At 43.2% G+C, this 16,960-nt stretch overlaps 2 protein-coding genes and 1 long non-coding RNA gene across 4 annotated transcripts; all 3 read left to right on the top strand.

Moving 5' to 3' along the window:
• The first annotated feature begins 1,644 nt into the window (after positions 1-1,644).
• On the top strand, positions 1,645-3,350 carry LOC26514468. Of its 2 annotated transcripts, XR_001409021.3 has the most exons (3): positions 2,133-2,690; positions 2,751-2,893; positions 3,281-3,350. It is a non-coding gene; the product is annotated as an uncharacterized LOC26514468 (long non-coding RNA). The 2 variants fall into 2 exon arrangements; XR_004309789.2 differs by having other exon boundaries at positions 1,645-2,690; positions 2,751-3,350.
• Positions 3,351-6,442: 3,092 nt separating this feature from the next.
• Positions 6,443-11,264, top strand: LOC6499752. The gene is made up of 2 exons (XM_001953954.4): positions 6,443-7,311; positions 10,976-11,264. Exons 1-2 carry the CDS (start codon positions 6,852-6,854, stop codon positions 11,155-11,157), a joined length of 642 nt encoding a protein of 213 aa, XP_001953990.1. The 5' UTR covers positions 6,443-6,851; the 3' UTR covers positions 11,158-11,264.
• Positions 11,265-12,373: 1,109 nt separating this feature from the next.
• On the top strand, positions 12,374-16,544 carry LOC123258383 (putative gustatory receptor 92a). Its single transcript, XM_044718252.1, has 2 exons — positions 12,374-16,200; positions 16,258-16,544. The coding sequence occupies exons 1-2, from the start codon at positions 15,220-15,222 to the stop codon at positions 16,420-16,422; spliced, it is 1,146 nt and encodes a 381-aa protein (XP_044574187.1). The 5' UTR covers positions 12,374-15,219; the 3' UTR covers positions 16,423-16,544.
• Positions 16,545-16,960: the final 416 nt, after the last annotated feature.

Raw genomic sequence — 16,960 nt, 5'->3', positions numbered from 1 at the left:
AATCTAAGATATATTATTCTATTCTACAAAATTAACTCTTTCTGTGGCAGTGTACTTCGGCCCACCTCCCTTCTTCTCGTGGCGACAATTGTCGCTAGTTTTCGCGTTTCCCAACCAGTTTCGGTGTGAAAAGTAACGGCCCGAGATCGCCGAGACACTACTTGGCCAGGTAAATAAGATTTTCGCAAGTGGGTCAACTTGCAACTACTGCGTGCTGCATGCAACCCAGCCATCGACCCATCGAGGCATAGCCAAAGTGACCCACAGCAAGTTAAGAGCCGCTGATTTGATTTATGCCGGCCTTCTGCCATCTGCCTTCTGGCGACCCACTTCGAGGGCAATTTACACATGCGATTTGTCTTAGGTTTCCCCTTTGGGAAGGTGTGCCCTCCGTGAATTATGAGCTCGGCCAGTGGTCAGGGCAGATAGCCACTACGGCTCATGGACACACGATCCCGTACAGCTGTCCCAGAGGGAGATATAGCTGAGATTTGAGATCTCCAAGCACCGAAAACAATTATGTAAAAGATTATAAACGGGTGGAGAGAATAAAGTTTAATGAAGAAAACTTAAGATTTGACTATGAGATGTGGAGATTGTACTTTAAACCTTATTACCTCAACCTTTATTTAGTATAATTTTTCCCAGTTCATCCTCTATGAGGAGAGCACCTAATTGCCCCCGAAAGTGTTATCATCTATTTTTCCCAGCGCTTAGAACTGGACACCCTGCAATCGGAGGCGCGTGAGATTTATGGAGCAGCAGACTGGACGCGGAGAAAAGTATCACAGAGTCCGAAAGCCAGGGGACCAGGGGACCAGAGACCAGAACCCGAACCATCTGCAATTAAGCGCCCAGAAGAGTCACGTAGAGTAATTGTAATGGCGATCGCCGGGAGGGAGGCAGGAAGACAGACTGTCCGTCCGAAACCAGGAAAGATAAATGAGGCAAATTAGCACTCGGCCATCGGGGCATCGGGGCATCGGGGCAGGAAAAAAAATAAAGAAAAGAATTAAGCGGCAGGGCAGCGGGGTAAAAGGCCATAATCCGTAGGGGAGGAGGTCAAGTTGCAGATTATCACTGGAATCGGATGACTAGAGAGCACATGAATCACTGTATTCCGTACAGACAAGACCTACATATAAGTGTTTATGGAAACCCTTTACAGAACCCCAACTTTCTCTTTGTTTCCACCCCGGTTTTGATGAAAATCAGCAATCAGAAACTGGCTCCTTGATTACTTGTCCTCACTGACAAACTTCCTCGGGTCGGCATGGAAACGTGTAATTCTATCTCCCGAGTGTCCAATTGATACTCATTTATCGCCTCACCGAAGGCTAAAAACAGAAAATCAGTCATCCCAGTGGTTTATTTTTTTTGGTTTTCGGCAAGGCCATAATAAAAGCCAAACTAAAGAAAACAAAATACAAGACAGCCAGAGCAGACAGCGACAATTCCTGGAGTGTCTATGCTTTTTGGGGAGCAGATGTTACTTTTGGCGGCTCAAAACGAGAATTCTTTGAGCCGGCTCCGTCCCCATCTCCCATGCCGCTTCTCCCCCGGTCCTGCCGCCGATCCTCTGATCCCAGGTCTGCACTTCCCCGTCTCCGGCTGCTGCTCAAAAATGAAAATAAAACCAGAAAAGCAAAACGGCCCGGCCAGGGGAGTGGCTGGAGAAAAGAAAAAGCAAAGCACTTGTTCCAGCTTGAGCGGCTCAACAAGGTGTGCACTGCGAAAAATGGGCTCTCTCAGGCTTAAATAGTTTTTGGGATAATTCTTAGGCAATCTACCAACCAACACTAATTTTTTCTCCGTGTTCTTGGGGATGTATTTCAAGTGCGGAAGCGAGAACAGGGAACGGGGAACAGGGAAAGGGAGAGGCGATTGCACCGGGCTGTGTCAGATTCAGGTTTTGGTTTTTGGCGCAAAAAATATGTGTGCTCAAAATTACTGGCAGCAGAGCAGAGCAGCAGGTATTCACATTCGTATGTCCCTCATCCCGGATGATGAGGGCAGCCGCAGGAAAAGGAGAAAAGGAAGCAGAAGCAGCAGCAGCCGCAGGAATTGGCGCAAAAATTTACAGATGCCTCAAAAAAAAAAAATAAATAAACATAAATAAATAATAATAAAAGAGATAAATGGGCACGGGCCTGTGAAACTTCTGATGCATAAAAGAAAAAACTTCCAAGCCACCTGCAATCCAAAGTTCAATTGAACTTTCTGGGCGAATCTATTAGATAATTGGCAGGCATCTTTCAGATACTCGGCTGAGGCACGTTCACTGCCACGTGCTGTAATGCGCTTGTTGTAACTTAACAACAAACCAAATTCCTAAAAGTAAACCTCATTTAGTTAAGCTTGGAATAACCGAAAATACAAAACAAAAAAAACAAAAAGCTTGGTTAAGCTTAAAGTTTCTTATCTATTGATAATCAATTATCTACCCAGAATTGAGCATTTAAGTATCGGTCTAAGCATAGAATAAGCAGCGGCCAACTTCTTTTCTCTTGTGGCTGCTAAGATAAGCGCATCGCTCGCGGTTAAACTCCAGTATATATTTAACCCCCGGAAAAAAAAAAAGACACGTGGTGGGGAATTTCCACATAAGTTTCCCAAAACTAAACGCAGAGGGAAGTGAGCAGCGCTCAGTGTATTAAAAGTGAATTACATTTTTGCGGTGCCAATTCAAGGTAAATAAAACCTTTGTCTTCGGCCTCACGCGTTTTTTTATTCGACTTATTTTTTTTTAGGTCGAATTGGCACCCAGTAAGAACCCATTTGTGTATTGTTCTTACATTGGGAATAAGTATACAATCCCCCAAGCAGCCAGTTTACCCTAAGAAGGGCTTCCAGCGCCACGCCGCGGGATCTGATGGATTTATTATAAATTAGTGTGAGAGACACAATTTTCTTTTGGGATTAAGGTGCATGTGCAATAATTTTCCCTCATTAATTAAAACCCGCCAATGGCCAGCATATGCACCCGAATTATTCTCATCCAATGACGTCACTCATCGCCCGAGACAGTTACGCTTGTCCCGTATTGGTTTCCGGAATTATTAATTTGATTTAGTTATTTTTATTTTGGTAGTATTTAGTTTTTTTTTGGAGCTTGGCGTTTAATAATGTAAGAAAATAACGTTTCCAGTTCCCTTAATTTTGTATTTCTTTTTTTTATTACTTAAATACTAAAACTGAACGGTATGGAAATATTAATTAATTTGGTGAATATATATATATATACATACATAAAAATAACCTCTATGCCCTAAAATTATAGATTCATCGCTCAACCCGACAAAAGATCTTTTGGACGTGGAAATTAAACTCGATGTAAGTGAAAAAAAAAACTCATTACCCCAAATTAAATATTGTTGGTGGTTAGGCTGATTTTTCTCAGTGTAATAAAAGCTTTACCTGAAAGATTTTTATCTCCCATACGGTAAAATCGAACCACGTGGTTGCAATTAAATACCGAACACCGGTACACTGAAAGAAAAGAAAAAAAAAATAAAAACGAAAATTTTTCTGGCACGTGCTGGCTAACAGATGATTATATATATATATTTTCCTTTTTTTTATTCCCAATATTTAATAATGGCCTTCCGCAATGACATCAAAGAAAAATTTTCAAAAACATTTCTTTTCTTAAATTAATTAAGAAATATTTAATAAAAATTAATGGAATCTTGGAACATTATTTTTAATACTCTTGCCGTGTTCCAACATTAAAAAAAAAAAAAAAAAACCCTTGCTAAAGTTAATCACAAACCCTTGCTATCAAATTTGAATTGGAAATGAATAACTTACTATGGAGACATTTTACGATATACATTTAGGAAATAATATTAGAGAATACCCGCTATGGAAGACAAGATTCTCTACATAAACATGATTCTTGTTATTAATTTTATATAGACATATAAAATATTATTGCCTATTAATGCGACTTATTATTTCTTATACCAACTTATAAAGATATAAATTCTAAGATAATTTGTTTTCTCGATTATAACCTATCTAATAGATACATTTAATTATATAATTGATTTAAATTTCCTTCTTTTGCCTTATGCAACTTAATAACCATGAATAAATTTTATAACGTTTAAAAATGAATTGCTAATCTATTATCTAGAGGAGTCATGCAGGATGAAGATGGCAGGTGAAATTAATTAGCCGGATTTTCTTTGGGATCATCAAAAAAATTATTTCGCGGACTTGGTGATCATGGAAGGGTGGGCAACGGCTGTGGCAAAACATCCGCTCAGCTTTACATCGTCTGCTGCAACTCCACCAGCGCAGTCGTAACGGCCTTAATTACTCTGAATGTCGAAAGCAATGCAAGAATCCTTTTTATTCCCTTTCCCAATATTTCCTTCAGTACGTACTAACCCCCCCCGCACGCGAATATCTTTTAAATAATCGATTGATAACTGCGAGCGAGTAGCACAAGGACCCTAGGGATCCACTCCCTTCTACCGACCAAAAAGCCGGAACCAGCGCGTGCAACCTCCTTGCAGCTACACAACCATCTGCCCGCTTACATGGTTACATGTTACAGTGCAGAAGTAGAAATCCATACTTCGGACATCCATACTGTTGGCGGGCAGACAGTGAGCTCTCCCTAATGAGCTCATTTATTAATTAGGCGAACGTGACGTCAGCCAGGTCCCTCCGACCACCGACGACCGACTTCCGACTCCAGGCCGACGACATTAAAGACAGCAGTTAACCTCAACCTCAGTCCAGCGCGTGCGACAGTTCCATTGATCGGTTCCGTCCCTCTATTGAAGTCGTATCTTTTGGGTTGCATGGTACGTGGGCCATAAACTAATTTCGGATGGAAAAACAGCTTGAGTTCTTTCCCAGACAAGCTGTTTTAAACGGAAGTGACGGCGGAAAGTAGCCCACCAGTAGACCCGAACACGTAGCCAGCAAACATGTTTGCATCTACGAGATACAAATACACGCATGCAGATAGAGATATGTACATGCATTCAAATACGCAAATCAAAATGGAAAATCTGCGCTGTATTTGGAGGCAAAGCTGAAACGCATTTCAGAGAAATGACGCAGCAACTGGAGGGGTTTAGGGGAAAAAAGGGAAAGGTAGTGGCAGCAGGGGAGGTGGGGGTATCTGCAACTTTCACACATTTCCGACTGCATTGTTTTCCCCTGAAGTGCCTGGTTTTCTTTTCTTTTTTTTTTTGGCGCGAGGGTTGGTTTTTGCATAGTTCCTGGCACCACTCCAGACCTGTGCCAGCGATCCGATTCAACCCCCGACCCGCAACCCTTGTTCACCTTAGGGTCAGGTAGTTGCCAATCCGAATTGGGACCTCATCAACGCGCCAAAAAAACATCAAATTTAGGGAAGAGAAAGGAAATCAATCACCAGCACAGTGATTTCTTTCAGAAGACTCAGCCCCACTTGGTTCCTTTCCTAAGATCTCCTCCAAGTAATTCTCAACTGGAGACCACTGTGCCCCCAAATACAACAATAAATCGCAATCCTTCGGGCGGGGCTCTGGTCTGGGCCACTCTTTAAGATGACTAATCGGTTTGGCGCGGAGGTCGTCAGAGTAGACCCAATGACCGCACCGTACCAGCTGTTTCCCAGTTAAAGCTGACTCAGCACTATTCAAAACGTCTTTTGGCCCACATTGATACGAGTGTTTCCTATTCGAAGTTCGAATAGTCTCTGTTTCTATGCGGCTTTAAACTCTTTTCACTTTCGTTTGGGCCAACTGTTGTTAACACGCTTGAATTGGCGCCGCCAGCGCGAAAGTGTTTTCATGTTTTTTTCTGATTTTTTTTCCCAAAGAATAGCTATTTGCTGTCGTCGCGACAATTAGGCCGTTTAATGCCGCATGAAGCCAGTTGTGACCTTGAATTAGGGCCGAAGTGCGTAAACACATTAGTTGGTGTTTGTGTAGGGCCAACATAAACAAGTGGCGGGATCTAGCATAACTAATTGTATTTGCGCGGCTAGTAATTGGTAATAGCACGAAGCAGATTCACTTTCTAGAGTGAATAATCAACGTAGACTGTAAATATTTGTGAGTAATACCCTGTATTTTCGGTCTTTATCAAGAGAAAAACAGCGCAAAAGAGCAGATTTGTTATGTTTTTGAATTTTATTATATTATTAGGCAGCATAGCTATTGAATAGTATTGTATTGAAGTCTAAGTTTAGCGATTCTAGTATTTAGTCGACAAAACCCACTATTTTTTAAGAAAAAAAACCCATATTTCAAACTTGGTGAAATGACCCGCGTTAAGATTGGTTAACAGCTCTGTTAGCTGCGTTGCCAGTGTTGCCACATCTCAAACAAGCGAGGAGAGACAGTTTTTCCCATAGAAAAAATGCTCTCTCCGCCAATTGTGAACAGTCTGGCTACATTTTTTCAAAATGGCAGCGCTTCCCGAAGCAAGCCGAAGAGAAACACTGGCACTGGCACCTTAAAAACCAGATTCACCGATACGTTGTTATCACATCGATTTTGAAACTCATCGCGTGCGGACGTGCGGCTCTCCCAGGGAAGAGCTCTCTTGCGTGAAAGTCGTAAGGGGCTGAACAGTGCAAAATACAGAAGCAGCAGCAGCAGCGGCAGCAGTGAAATACAAACGGTCCAGTTCAAAAACCAATTGAAACCGCAATTGCAATTGCAATGGCTCATTTACCTGCGTGACGTGACTTTTTCGCAGTGTGTGTGTGCGTGTGTGTGTGTTGTGAGTGTGCTAAGCGAAAAATTCGAGTAAAAGTAGTACAAAGAAAAGCTCGAGTGAAAGCAGCAGAAACAGAAACAAAGGAGAGAAAATCACAGAAACGGCAAACAAAAAGTACAGACATGTCCATTTCTTGTCAGCAGATTAGACTAAGCCACCTGGTGGGCCCCGTCGCCCCCCGCGTTGATCCGCCCCGATCGGTGGTGAACGGCGCTAGGCGCAACTTGTTCGGCACCACTCCGGAGGAGTGCAACATCGACGGAGTGCTGGCCAGGCTGCAGCGGCGGGAACTGCAGCGCGTCAAGGCGACCTACAACTACGACATCCTCGATATGGAGCGCCGGGAGCAGGAGGAGGCGGAAGTGAAGGGCGTCCGATTCCCGTACGCCGACTCCTCCTCCTCCGCGCCGGACCAGTCGCATCACAAAGTCCACCGGCCCACAATGGGCGCCGGTGTTTCGATCTCCAGCCAGCAAATCTCAGCCAGCATTCGGAAAATCAGCCAAAAGGACAGTTCGGACCCGGCCGACAAGAGGCATGGCCAGAAGCCATATGCTGTGCCCCAACCGCAGGGCCTCAAACGTAAGCTCTTGTTTATTTTCATAATTTTATTGATTTTCGAACAAAGTGTGTATCTTGTATCTTGTATCTGAAAGTGCAGTTTTCCGAATCCGAGTCGAATCGGAGCCACCTGATTTCGTTTCTCTTTTTTGCTTCCTTCCGTTGTTCCGTTTTTGTTTCCCTTGTTTCCTGTTCTTCGCTCTACCATCTGAACTTCAACCCCCTGTCGCACCCCTATTTTCGTTTGTCAGAAACCACCCTCGTCCGACCCCCCTCTATAGACCGCTTCCAATTTGTGGCGCTTCCAATTTCCCTGCTCCGATCTCGCTCTCTGTTTGTTACCTAACCCTCGCAAGGGCCCGACCGCTATTTGCCACAACTGTGCACATAATGCACTCCACTCCAAAGCGGGTCTCAAGTGCCGTTAGTGGCCCCTTTCATCGCTCAACCCTTGCCACCCCTCAAATAGCCCCCCAAACTTTCGCACTCGACTCACGTGTCTTCGCGCATTTCCAACCCAAATGTGAATCTCTTCGAGAGCGTGTTTTTCTGTTTTTGTAGGTTTTTGTTTTGATAGCCGTTTGTTATTTTGCGCCGTTTCCTAACCCTCTTTGCTTGGCGATTTCGCTTTTATTGTGGAGGAGCTGACTGACTTCCTTATCGTGTGATATGAAGGCCCTGGCAGAGCTTCAAATTCATTCATTTCTACTTGGAACAGAAACAGAAATATCTTAATGTTAAGCTATGAATAGTATCTGAAATAGTTTGAGAAGATATTCAGGGCAGTTAGTTAGTTGTTATCGGTGGGAGGGCGACTGCCAAGAGAGCGAAAAAGTGTCGCCAGGTTGTCTTTGGCAGCGAGTGGAGCGCGAAAAGCTAAACAACAAACTGTACGCCAAAATAAACCGAACTGTTGAGTAACATCGCCCGCCAAAAATGTCTCCGGGGCGATTCAGATTGGGGCTGCAGGCAGTGGGAAGCAAAAGCAGTTGCTGGCAATTAATTGAGAGGCCTCAATTAAATTTAAATCAGCGCCAACGCCTTCTGGTTCTTGTTCTTGTTGTTGTTGTTGTTGCTAGCTGCTGCAGCTTGCAGAGGAGGAATAATAAAAAAAAATGAGAAATAAAAAAAAAAAAAACTACTTGGCACACGCCTGCGACTGTACACCGTTTTTGTTTTTTCGCTTTTTTTGTTTTTCTTGTTGCCCTGAAAAGCCGCACCCACAACGACAAGCGCAACCTCCTCCAGGCAGCGTCACTCTTATACGACGACGTCAGCCCCACTCGCACACACATGCAGAAGGGGAGCACGTAGGAAAGAGTGGGAGACAGAGAGCGCGAGTGGACAAGATCCAGTGCTGCTGGAACGGCTCTTTTGCCACCAGATTTGGCTTTTTTCTAGCCACTCTGTCTCTCACGACCCCCCATAAGCTCCGTGGAACTTTGACCCGGGTCACCTTACACCTCCATCCATAAGATCCTACTGCACACCAACTTTCGTAAGTCAAACATGTCACGACATGTCGCAAAACAAAAGAATTAGCTTTTTTGGCGCTAGAGCTTTCTACTCTTGACTTTTTAGCTCCTTTCTGTTATCAGAGCACTCAGCACTGGGGGGATCTCCTGCTCTCTGTCTGTGGCCCCTTATTGTTGTTTGTTTTCTTCTCCCAGAGCCTGCTGATGATGTTTTTGGCGCGAAATCGTTTGTCGTGTTTATTTTTAGTGTCCCCACTGATAAGCCCGCGCCTGCCTGTGTGTGTGTGTGTCTGTTATTGTGCGTAATACTACGCACGCACGTTGTTGATGTTTTTCAAAACTCGTCGTGAAGGTCACCCAAACACACAAGCTATTCTCATACAACTTGCTTGGTCTGTGGATGCTCCTTTTTGGAGATCAGCTGGCAGAATACAGCTGGTTTGGACATTTTAAAGATAATAATTTGAAATAATTTATAAAAAATAACTAAATAAATTCAAAATGTATTATTTATGCAAATATTTATGTATGCTAAATGTCTTTATTTGCGGCAGGTCCGAAACAGGGCCAAAAGCAAACCAGAAACGTAATCAATTAGACAAGTGCTGTTATCTCGTTCTCGCTGTCGACGACTGTACTTTGAAATATTTTGTTTTGAGCTTTCTGTTTTGCTTCGGCTTTCTACCACGCCCCAAAAAAAAAAAAGAGATTTATTTTGTTTTTTCTTTTTTTCTGATTTATGTTGTTAATTATGTATGCAGAAACTCTCTCGCGGCTCCCATATAAATATTTATAATGTGAATTCTGTGAAGCTCCGTTCCTGTTTTCATTGTCGGCACTCTCCACCCAATTTCGTAAACAAACCGCGTTTTGTTGTTGGAGAACGGAGTGTGGGGTGAGGGAGGGAGGGAGGTGTCGAGAAAGCTGCGTGCTTATAATGATAACGGTAAACCCCAATGCCAGCACGCACTCCCCCCATCTCCCATTCCCCATCCGGCATTCGGCATTTCGGAGCTCCCCGCACACGGGCACATTACAGAATTTCTTTCCTCCTCCTCCGCCTATTACAATAGAAGATCGTTTTGCAGAAGCTCCCTTCCTTTCCGCCCCTCTCTCTTTGCCCACTCCGCTTGACGTTCTTTGTCGCTGGCTTATAATTTTCTATAACTGTACTTTTGATTATATCGCCGGCAGCGCGACGGCCTGGCTGCCAATTCTTCATTTCCCTTCTCTTTCTCCGGGTTTTCACGATTCTCTGGAAAGCTTGCAACGCCCCCTCTCCTCCGATTAAAATTTTTAATTTGGCGTTCTGGTGATCTGAATCTTTCCAAATAAGTGATTTAATTGGCAGCTAGTCAGGGTAGGAGATCTCAGCCCCGTGTATCTCAGCCCATTGTCCGCTATCTGAGAAAAAGATAGTGGTAGTAGATACAGTATTGGTGCGGGCTTCATGGGAAATATGTGTTATTAGTCGCTAGAGTATGAACGCCGTCGGCTTCCCAAGCTGGCCTTGGGGCTGGGGCTTGTTTTTGTTGCTCAGCTTTTCAGCTCAGCTTTTAGGTCACTGCGCAGTGGCAGTCGAGTCGTCCCCGATCCAAGCCGGTCGTCTAAGTCTAAGCTCTAGCGGTTTACGTGATGAGGCAACCGCAGCTGCCAGCTATGGAGGCTCGATGGCGGTACAGTCTGGCTTCTCTACGGAGACTAGCTCATGCCACATGGCACGATTGGACGCTTTTTGTGCGACTCTACTGTACCCTGTAGGCAGATTAGAGAACCGCATTTGTGAGGTTGATGTGCCGTTCGGTTATCTATCGCATAGAACGCATTTGGATCGAAGCGAGCAGAGCCCCTCCAGGCCCCCAGCTGCAGTTCGTAGACTGCACTTATCGCTGTGGCCATGACATTTATTTATCGGCTAGCCACTGACCAGGTTTGCTTGCACAAGTGTGCATAATTCCAGCGAAATGAATGCTCTAGAGCTCCAAGAAATCGAAAACTCACCGTCACAGATACAGATACATTTACAGATACAGATACTGTGTACTCGTGCCATTAGACACGCCGCACTTTGCATTGCCATTGCTTTCCCTTTTGCCTTCCGAAGGTCAAAAGTGACGCTTGCACTTTTCAGTTTTTTGTTGCCTTTTCCCACTGTGACTAATCGCAGCGCATTACTAAAGTATACCTTTTCTCTACCGTTATCTCGACAGGATCCTACCGCGTTTGCAAGGCCACCAAACCGATTACGTCGAGTGGGGCGTCGAAAAAAAGCCATAGCCCGAGTGACGTCATCAACAACAACAATGTGGATACACGTCCTAGCGAATTGGATAAGAAGGAGTCAGTTCTGGTCCAGGTGGAGGTGCAGGTGCAAGAGCAGAAGGAGCAGTAAAGGATGTCGAAGAGGAGCAGCCAGCAGGAAGCAGCCACTGGCGAAGCAACAATTGCAATATATGATATTTATTGTAAACGTAATCTTAATATTCTAAACTAATTTTACATTTTTTTGTTTAAACTTTAAACCAAGACTTGATGGTCAGAAGTGTTGTTGCAAGCAGAACGGAGAAAGCCAGCCAGAAACAACAGCAGACAACCAGAAATGATTGGCACGCGTGCACAGCCAAAAACAGGCAAAAAATAATATAATAGTAGCTATAATCCGGATGCACGGCACGATTCGATCGAGGCATGATTACTAAGAAATTATTAAGTTATAGTACTATAAACTGAAAGGGAACGATCTGTACATTGGCAATAATACGTAACTGTAGTGAATGAATCGAAAGACTTAACTCCGTACGCGTAGATTAAATTGTAATTACTATTTACTAATTAGGCAAAATGATATGTAACTTTAGAAGCCAAGACCGATCGATCCACTGTGCATCCACTATATCGATATAGATTCTTACCCCAAATCCAAAAACCAATTCAAGCGTTCTCAGCGTGTTTTCGGGTCCTGATGTACGCGTGTGCCAAAAGTATTTACAATTTACTTTGTGTCATGATCTCAATCATTAAATACAATTTATTTTGTTGTTGTTGTGTAATTAATATTGAAATTATTTAAAATTCTTCCTCTTACAAATTCTTCAAAACACACAAAACACAAGCCCTCATACAAGCCCACTCATTCACAAGCCTAAGTTTATTCTCTATGTCAAGTTTTAAATTGTGTTTACTGTACAACTTTAAATTATAATATTTCGCTTCAAACTGTTCCCCTCTCTCTAACTTTAACCCTTTAAACTCCACTTTGAACAACCAAACTGTGAATATTGTATGGAGACCTCAAAACTCCAAGCAGCTAAGTAAAAATATAAATCCAAAACAACAAAATACAAAGTATGTATATTTCCTTAAAGAAAACTAAACTAAAAAATAAATTCTGTAAACTTACGCAAACATTATGTACTTTTTTCAAGCCGAAAAGAGCAACAAAAAAAAAAAACTAAAATCTAAAAAAAAAACTTAAAATACAAAGCAAAAAATAAAACAAAAATCTTAAAAGCTTTTTATTTGCCTACGTTGGGGCCCTTTTTGGACGAGATGGCGTGATTCTCGCTTTTCTGTGGCGGAGTGTAAAGGAAAATCGGAAAGTGGAGAAAGATAAAAATTATAAATAGACGGAATGACTCAGCTGGGGCCTGGAGCTACGGATGCAACCGTTGCCCCATTAGACAAGGGGCCGGCTTACAGCGATCTCTCGAGTTGGAGAACCTCATATACCTCACCTAGTATCCACTGTAGCAATTACCCAGACACTTTTCACCGCTCGAGTATGCAATCTTGATTTTGTGGAGAAAGGAAGTCGAACCTTCTCCAATTAGTGGGTTCTCTCCTTTTCGTTTTCAGCGCCGGCGATCGAAAGGTTCTACTGTGGCACTCATGGGCTGGCGGTCATTGGGGAAAATGCTTTCTAGTCGCAATGGTGTTCGATGTTCGGGGGGCATGAGTGGATGTGTCTAGCTGGGGCACTGGAGTGGGCACTTAACATTAGATTGGCTGCGACTTCCGGCAAACAAACGATCGTTAGGCGGCCGTTGATGATGATTGATGCTGGTGGCGGTGGCCATCGCCCTCAAAAAATTCTTCAATATCGTTTCCTGCAGGAAACCCACTTTCGGGCCATTCTGATAGACACTGCTTTGGATGCATTTGGGATTCCAACAGCCACGTAGACTGAAAAGTGGCTGTGTTGCTATGCCAGACATTCGGCAGTGCTCTGCTGAGCGAATCAAGAATGCAACTTGCCATAATAATGGCACTGCGGAGAGGCAAATTACATGCTCTGCATTTAGTAACGAGCATGTACAACATATTTGCCCACTTAACTAGCGGCCTGGTACGGTTATTAGCATGCAATTTCAAGATTTTAATGGCTCGGCACTCGCATTGCAGTCACAATTGCACTCACATACACCCATCCAGACGCATCCACGCAATGGAACAAGTGGAGCTCGGCTCTCCCTACAGATTCGGTTGAAATAATAGATACAGGTGTACTATTTCTTTCTACAATTAGGTTCTATTTTTTTTTCCCTCCAAGATTTAGATCTTGTAGCTAGTATCTTGTCCTCATGTGTGAAAATGCATCTGCCGAGGTGCTTGTACTCTTGGCCGCAATCGCAGTCGCCTAGCAATTATTTCAAAGCTAAAAAATATATGTTTACGACTTTAACGGTACAGCTAAGCCATCGCCATTGAATGGAAAAATATAAAAAAATCCGAAATCACAATATAATTTATGGCGCAGCCGAAGAGCGAAATTTAATTGCATTCCATTTTCACATTTATCACCATTAATGTCAGCGGCTGCATTCGAGTGGGGTGCAATGGCTGGAAAAGCGTGAAAAGCGAGCCAAGGCCATCCAGTCGCTCTGAGTACAGACAAAACAATTTGTATCTTTTCATCCCGAGAACTCGAGAAAGATTGCCGGTTGCAGAGACTACATGTTTCGCTCGGTGCAGCCTGCAATTGAAATCAATCAGCCCTGAAGTTCCCCTACTTTTTAATGCCTTCTCGTTGCATACCCGTATGACGTGAGGTCATCGGGGATTACATGTTGTGGAGTGAGGGACACGGCATAGTAAGAGGGGCTGATCCCTCGGCCAGTGCTCTAATCTCCTGACCAAGTTGTGGCTTTGCGTTATTTCCTTGGCCCGACTCGACTCGGATCATTTGCAATGCCCTCACTGGGGGAGTATCGTTTCTTAGAGACTCATGTTCGGGGAATAACTTTAGTACAGCATCTGGCTCAGCGAGTTAAGGTATCAGAGGTGCGGCATGCCAAGGTAGCCATTGCTGGATATGTTGGCAGCGCAATTTCAGTTGGCCAAGTCCAGAGCAATTTGCAGCTCAAATCAACGGCATGCAAAGCACTTTTTGTTTATTTCGTTGATTGTTCCCACAATTTTCGTACAAAGCCGGAAAATGTACGTGCCCAAGCGTTGTTACTGTAATTGGCCTAAAAAAAAAACCAAAAAAGAACAGATAATAAAGATGAGGGAAAAAATAAATCATACAACGTGAAAATTCTTTTCAAATGTTCAGACAAAGGCGAGGAACTGAGGTGGGTGGAGGGGCATTCCCTGCTTGACAGACTCGAAAGATCTCCCAGATGCTCACCCACTGTAATTCGGATAGGAGAAGGCGATGATGTAGCTGAAAGATACACGCTCGTTCGGTGCTGGGTATGGGAAGATCACGTACAGCATAAAATGGGGGCGTCATTTACATTGGCTTCAAAGGGAGCTTAGAGCCCAGGATCCCGGCGGATCGTGAGCGTGTGAATCGAAAGCAAGAGTCGAAGGGCGAAGGCTCGTAGATCGGAGAAACGTGATCCCAGAATGGGAACGTGAAGCCATGCTATGAAGATGTCTTAGCTTCATATCAACCGAAGCCACTTATGAGACTTACAGAAGACAGCGTTTAAGAGCTCATCTGTAAGAGGTTAGAAATTGCAGAACAAGCATTCGACTGCCTACCATATATGGACTACCTGTCAGTAGTTTGTTAACATTTTAATGTTCCTTTATTGTCACAGCAATCCACGTAGGATCCACGTGGATATAGCCGAGGAATTACACATTTTCTGAGTGCATTTATGGAAACTATCAGCAACACCCTCGATACCTATCAGGAGTTCCATTAACTAAATGCGTTTTATGGGTCTAGTGCACTGGACTAGGTTTCAGTCTAGCTCTGCATTTCTTTTAGAAGGCCATGTCTTCGATACACTACATCTTGTGCTTTAATTAAATTACAAATCGGGTAACCCCACATGTTAAAATCGATAAGATTATTAGAAATTCGCGTACGAATGTCACCTGTCACTTCGAATACTTTGATCATATCGTCTTATTGCCGCCAGGGCACTATTACTGAGTTCCCTTAGTCATCAAAACAGTTTACATTTTCACCTCAATTGAAGTCTTAACAGTCTTTTGGCGGATGATAGTTCCCAAGTTAATCGCCGTGCTCCTTCGAGGGTTATTAAAGTACGCCCAAATCATGGGAATCGTATATTTTCGAGTTAAAAATACTGATGTGCTTAACGTTAGTTGGTTGAAATGGATTTCCGTGATTATTCGCTTGATAACTGTGTCTATATTTGCGTACGACTATTTCCTTATAGTTTTGGGAAAAAAATGGATCATTTTAAAAGTGATACTTGGAATGCGACTTATTTTATGCATCCCCTCCAACTGCTTGATTATGGAGTTCCAGATTTTCCGGGGCTCGGAAGTCATAGAGTTGGTGAAAAATTTCTTAAAAATGTTCCGAAAAGTGAAGAAACTATGCAGGCGACAGGAAATGGGCTTTCGAGCCAAATGGGAGCTGTTCCTAATTTTGACCATTGCCTGCATCATGCCTCACGAAGCTCTATATATCTTGGCCTTCCGAGCCTCGCCTCAATGGAATTTTCAAGACGTTCGGACAATTTTCTTCAATGGATATATTACTATGGGTACAAATGTCTTTCTGCACATCAACTTTCTGGTCTATCTGAGTTTTGGATTTCTATACTCGGAGCTCAATAAGTACATTTTCAAAAATTTGATGCCCCTACTTCAGGACCAAGGTCTTCAATCTGATCCGCGCCAAATGAGGAAGCTACGACGTAAGTTGGAAAGATGTTTCAATCTGTATAGAGACATCTTCACAGTGAATACTGTGTATCAACGATTTTTCCAATTGCCCCTGGCTCTCGGACTGGTTCATAAAATAATGTTGACGGGCTCTGTGGCTTATGTATTGGTTATTGAAAGGAAGTTCCAAAGCTTTTGGATGATAGCTATAATCTTCAAGCATATTTACGATCTTCTTTTGCTAACCTATTCGGTGCAGAGGGCAGTGACTGAGAGTTCCATCATTCGATTGGTTAATTTTGAAACCTTTGGAGTCTCCAGTCTGAAGGAGTTTCGCATCCTGGTGAGTTTCTACAATTCATTCTCCTAGCAAGTTTATATTTTCTTTGAATTTCCCTAGCTGGATACGTTTTACACATACCTGAACCTTAACAAGTTCCGAGTTTGCATTCTGGGCCTCTTTGATGTCTCGAATAGGCTTTTCCTTTTGGTCTTGTCGGCCATTATCAGCTGGCTGGTTTTCGTTATTCAATATGGGCTACAAATGGGACACTCCTGGAATTAAAAGGCTACAATCTCACAAATGAGGTTTAAGAAAATAACCCTTAAAAAATAATCAAAACAACTCAACCAAGTAAATAAACAATCACTAAGTGTTAATGTGTTCTATTTGCATTTTGGTCCTTCCAACGGTCTGAGCTCCTTCGGACTTACCAGCTACTTTTTCGACGTTCGCCGTTTGTGGTCCCAGAAAAAGGGGTTTGGGGCAAGCGAGAGTTAGGAATTGCAATAGGAATTATATTCTTCAAATCGGTTTGCTTGGTCTATGAGTTTAAGTGTCATGTTGTCCAGTTGGCCAATCCCCCTGACTGGCTGCCAGCTACAACCATACTTGGGGAGATATTAATCGTCACCTCAGGATCGTGGGCAGTCAAAGTCTATGATGAAATCGAGAGAGTGGGGATATCCTTTCATCTACCTGTCAGTAATTGTTTAATATTTTAATGTCCCTTCAATGTCATGATGACGGCAATACACGTAGGACCTATTATATATAGCCGAGGAATTACACATTTTCTAAGTGCATTTATGGACACTAGCCA

Source organism: Drosophila ananassae, chromosome 2L (assembly GCF_017639315.1).
Source record: "Drosophila ananassae strain 14024-0371.13 chromosome 2L, ASM1763931v2, whole genome shotgun sequence".
Classification (NCBI taxonomy): domain Eukaryota; kingdom Metazoa; phylum Arthropoda; class Insecta; order Diptera; family Drosophilidae; genus Drosophila; species Drosophila ananassae.
Note: the sequence above shows the minus strand (reverse complement) of the source record. Positions and strands in the feature narration are given on the sequence as shown.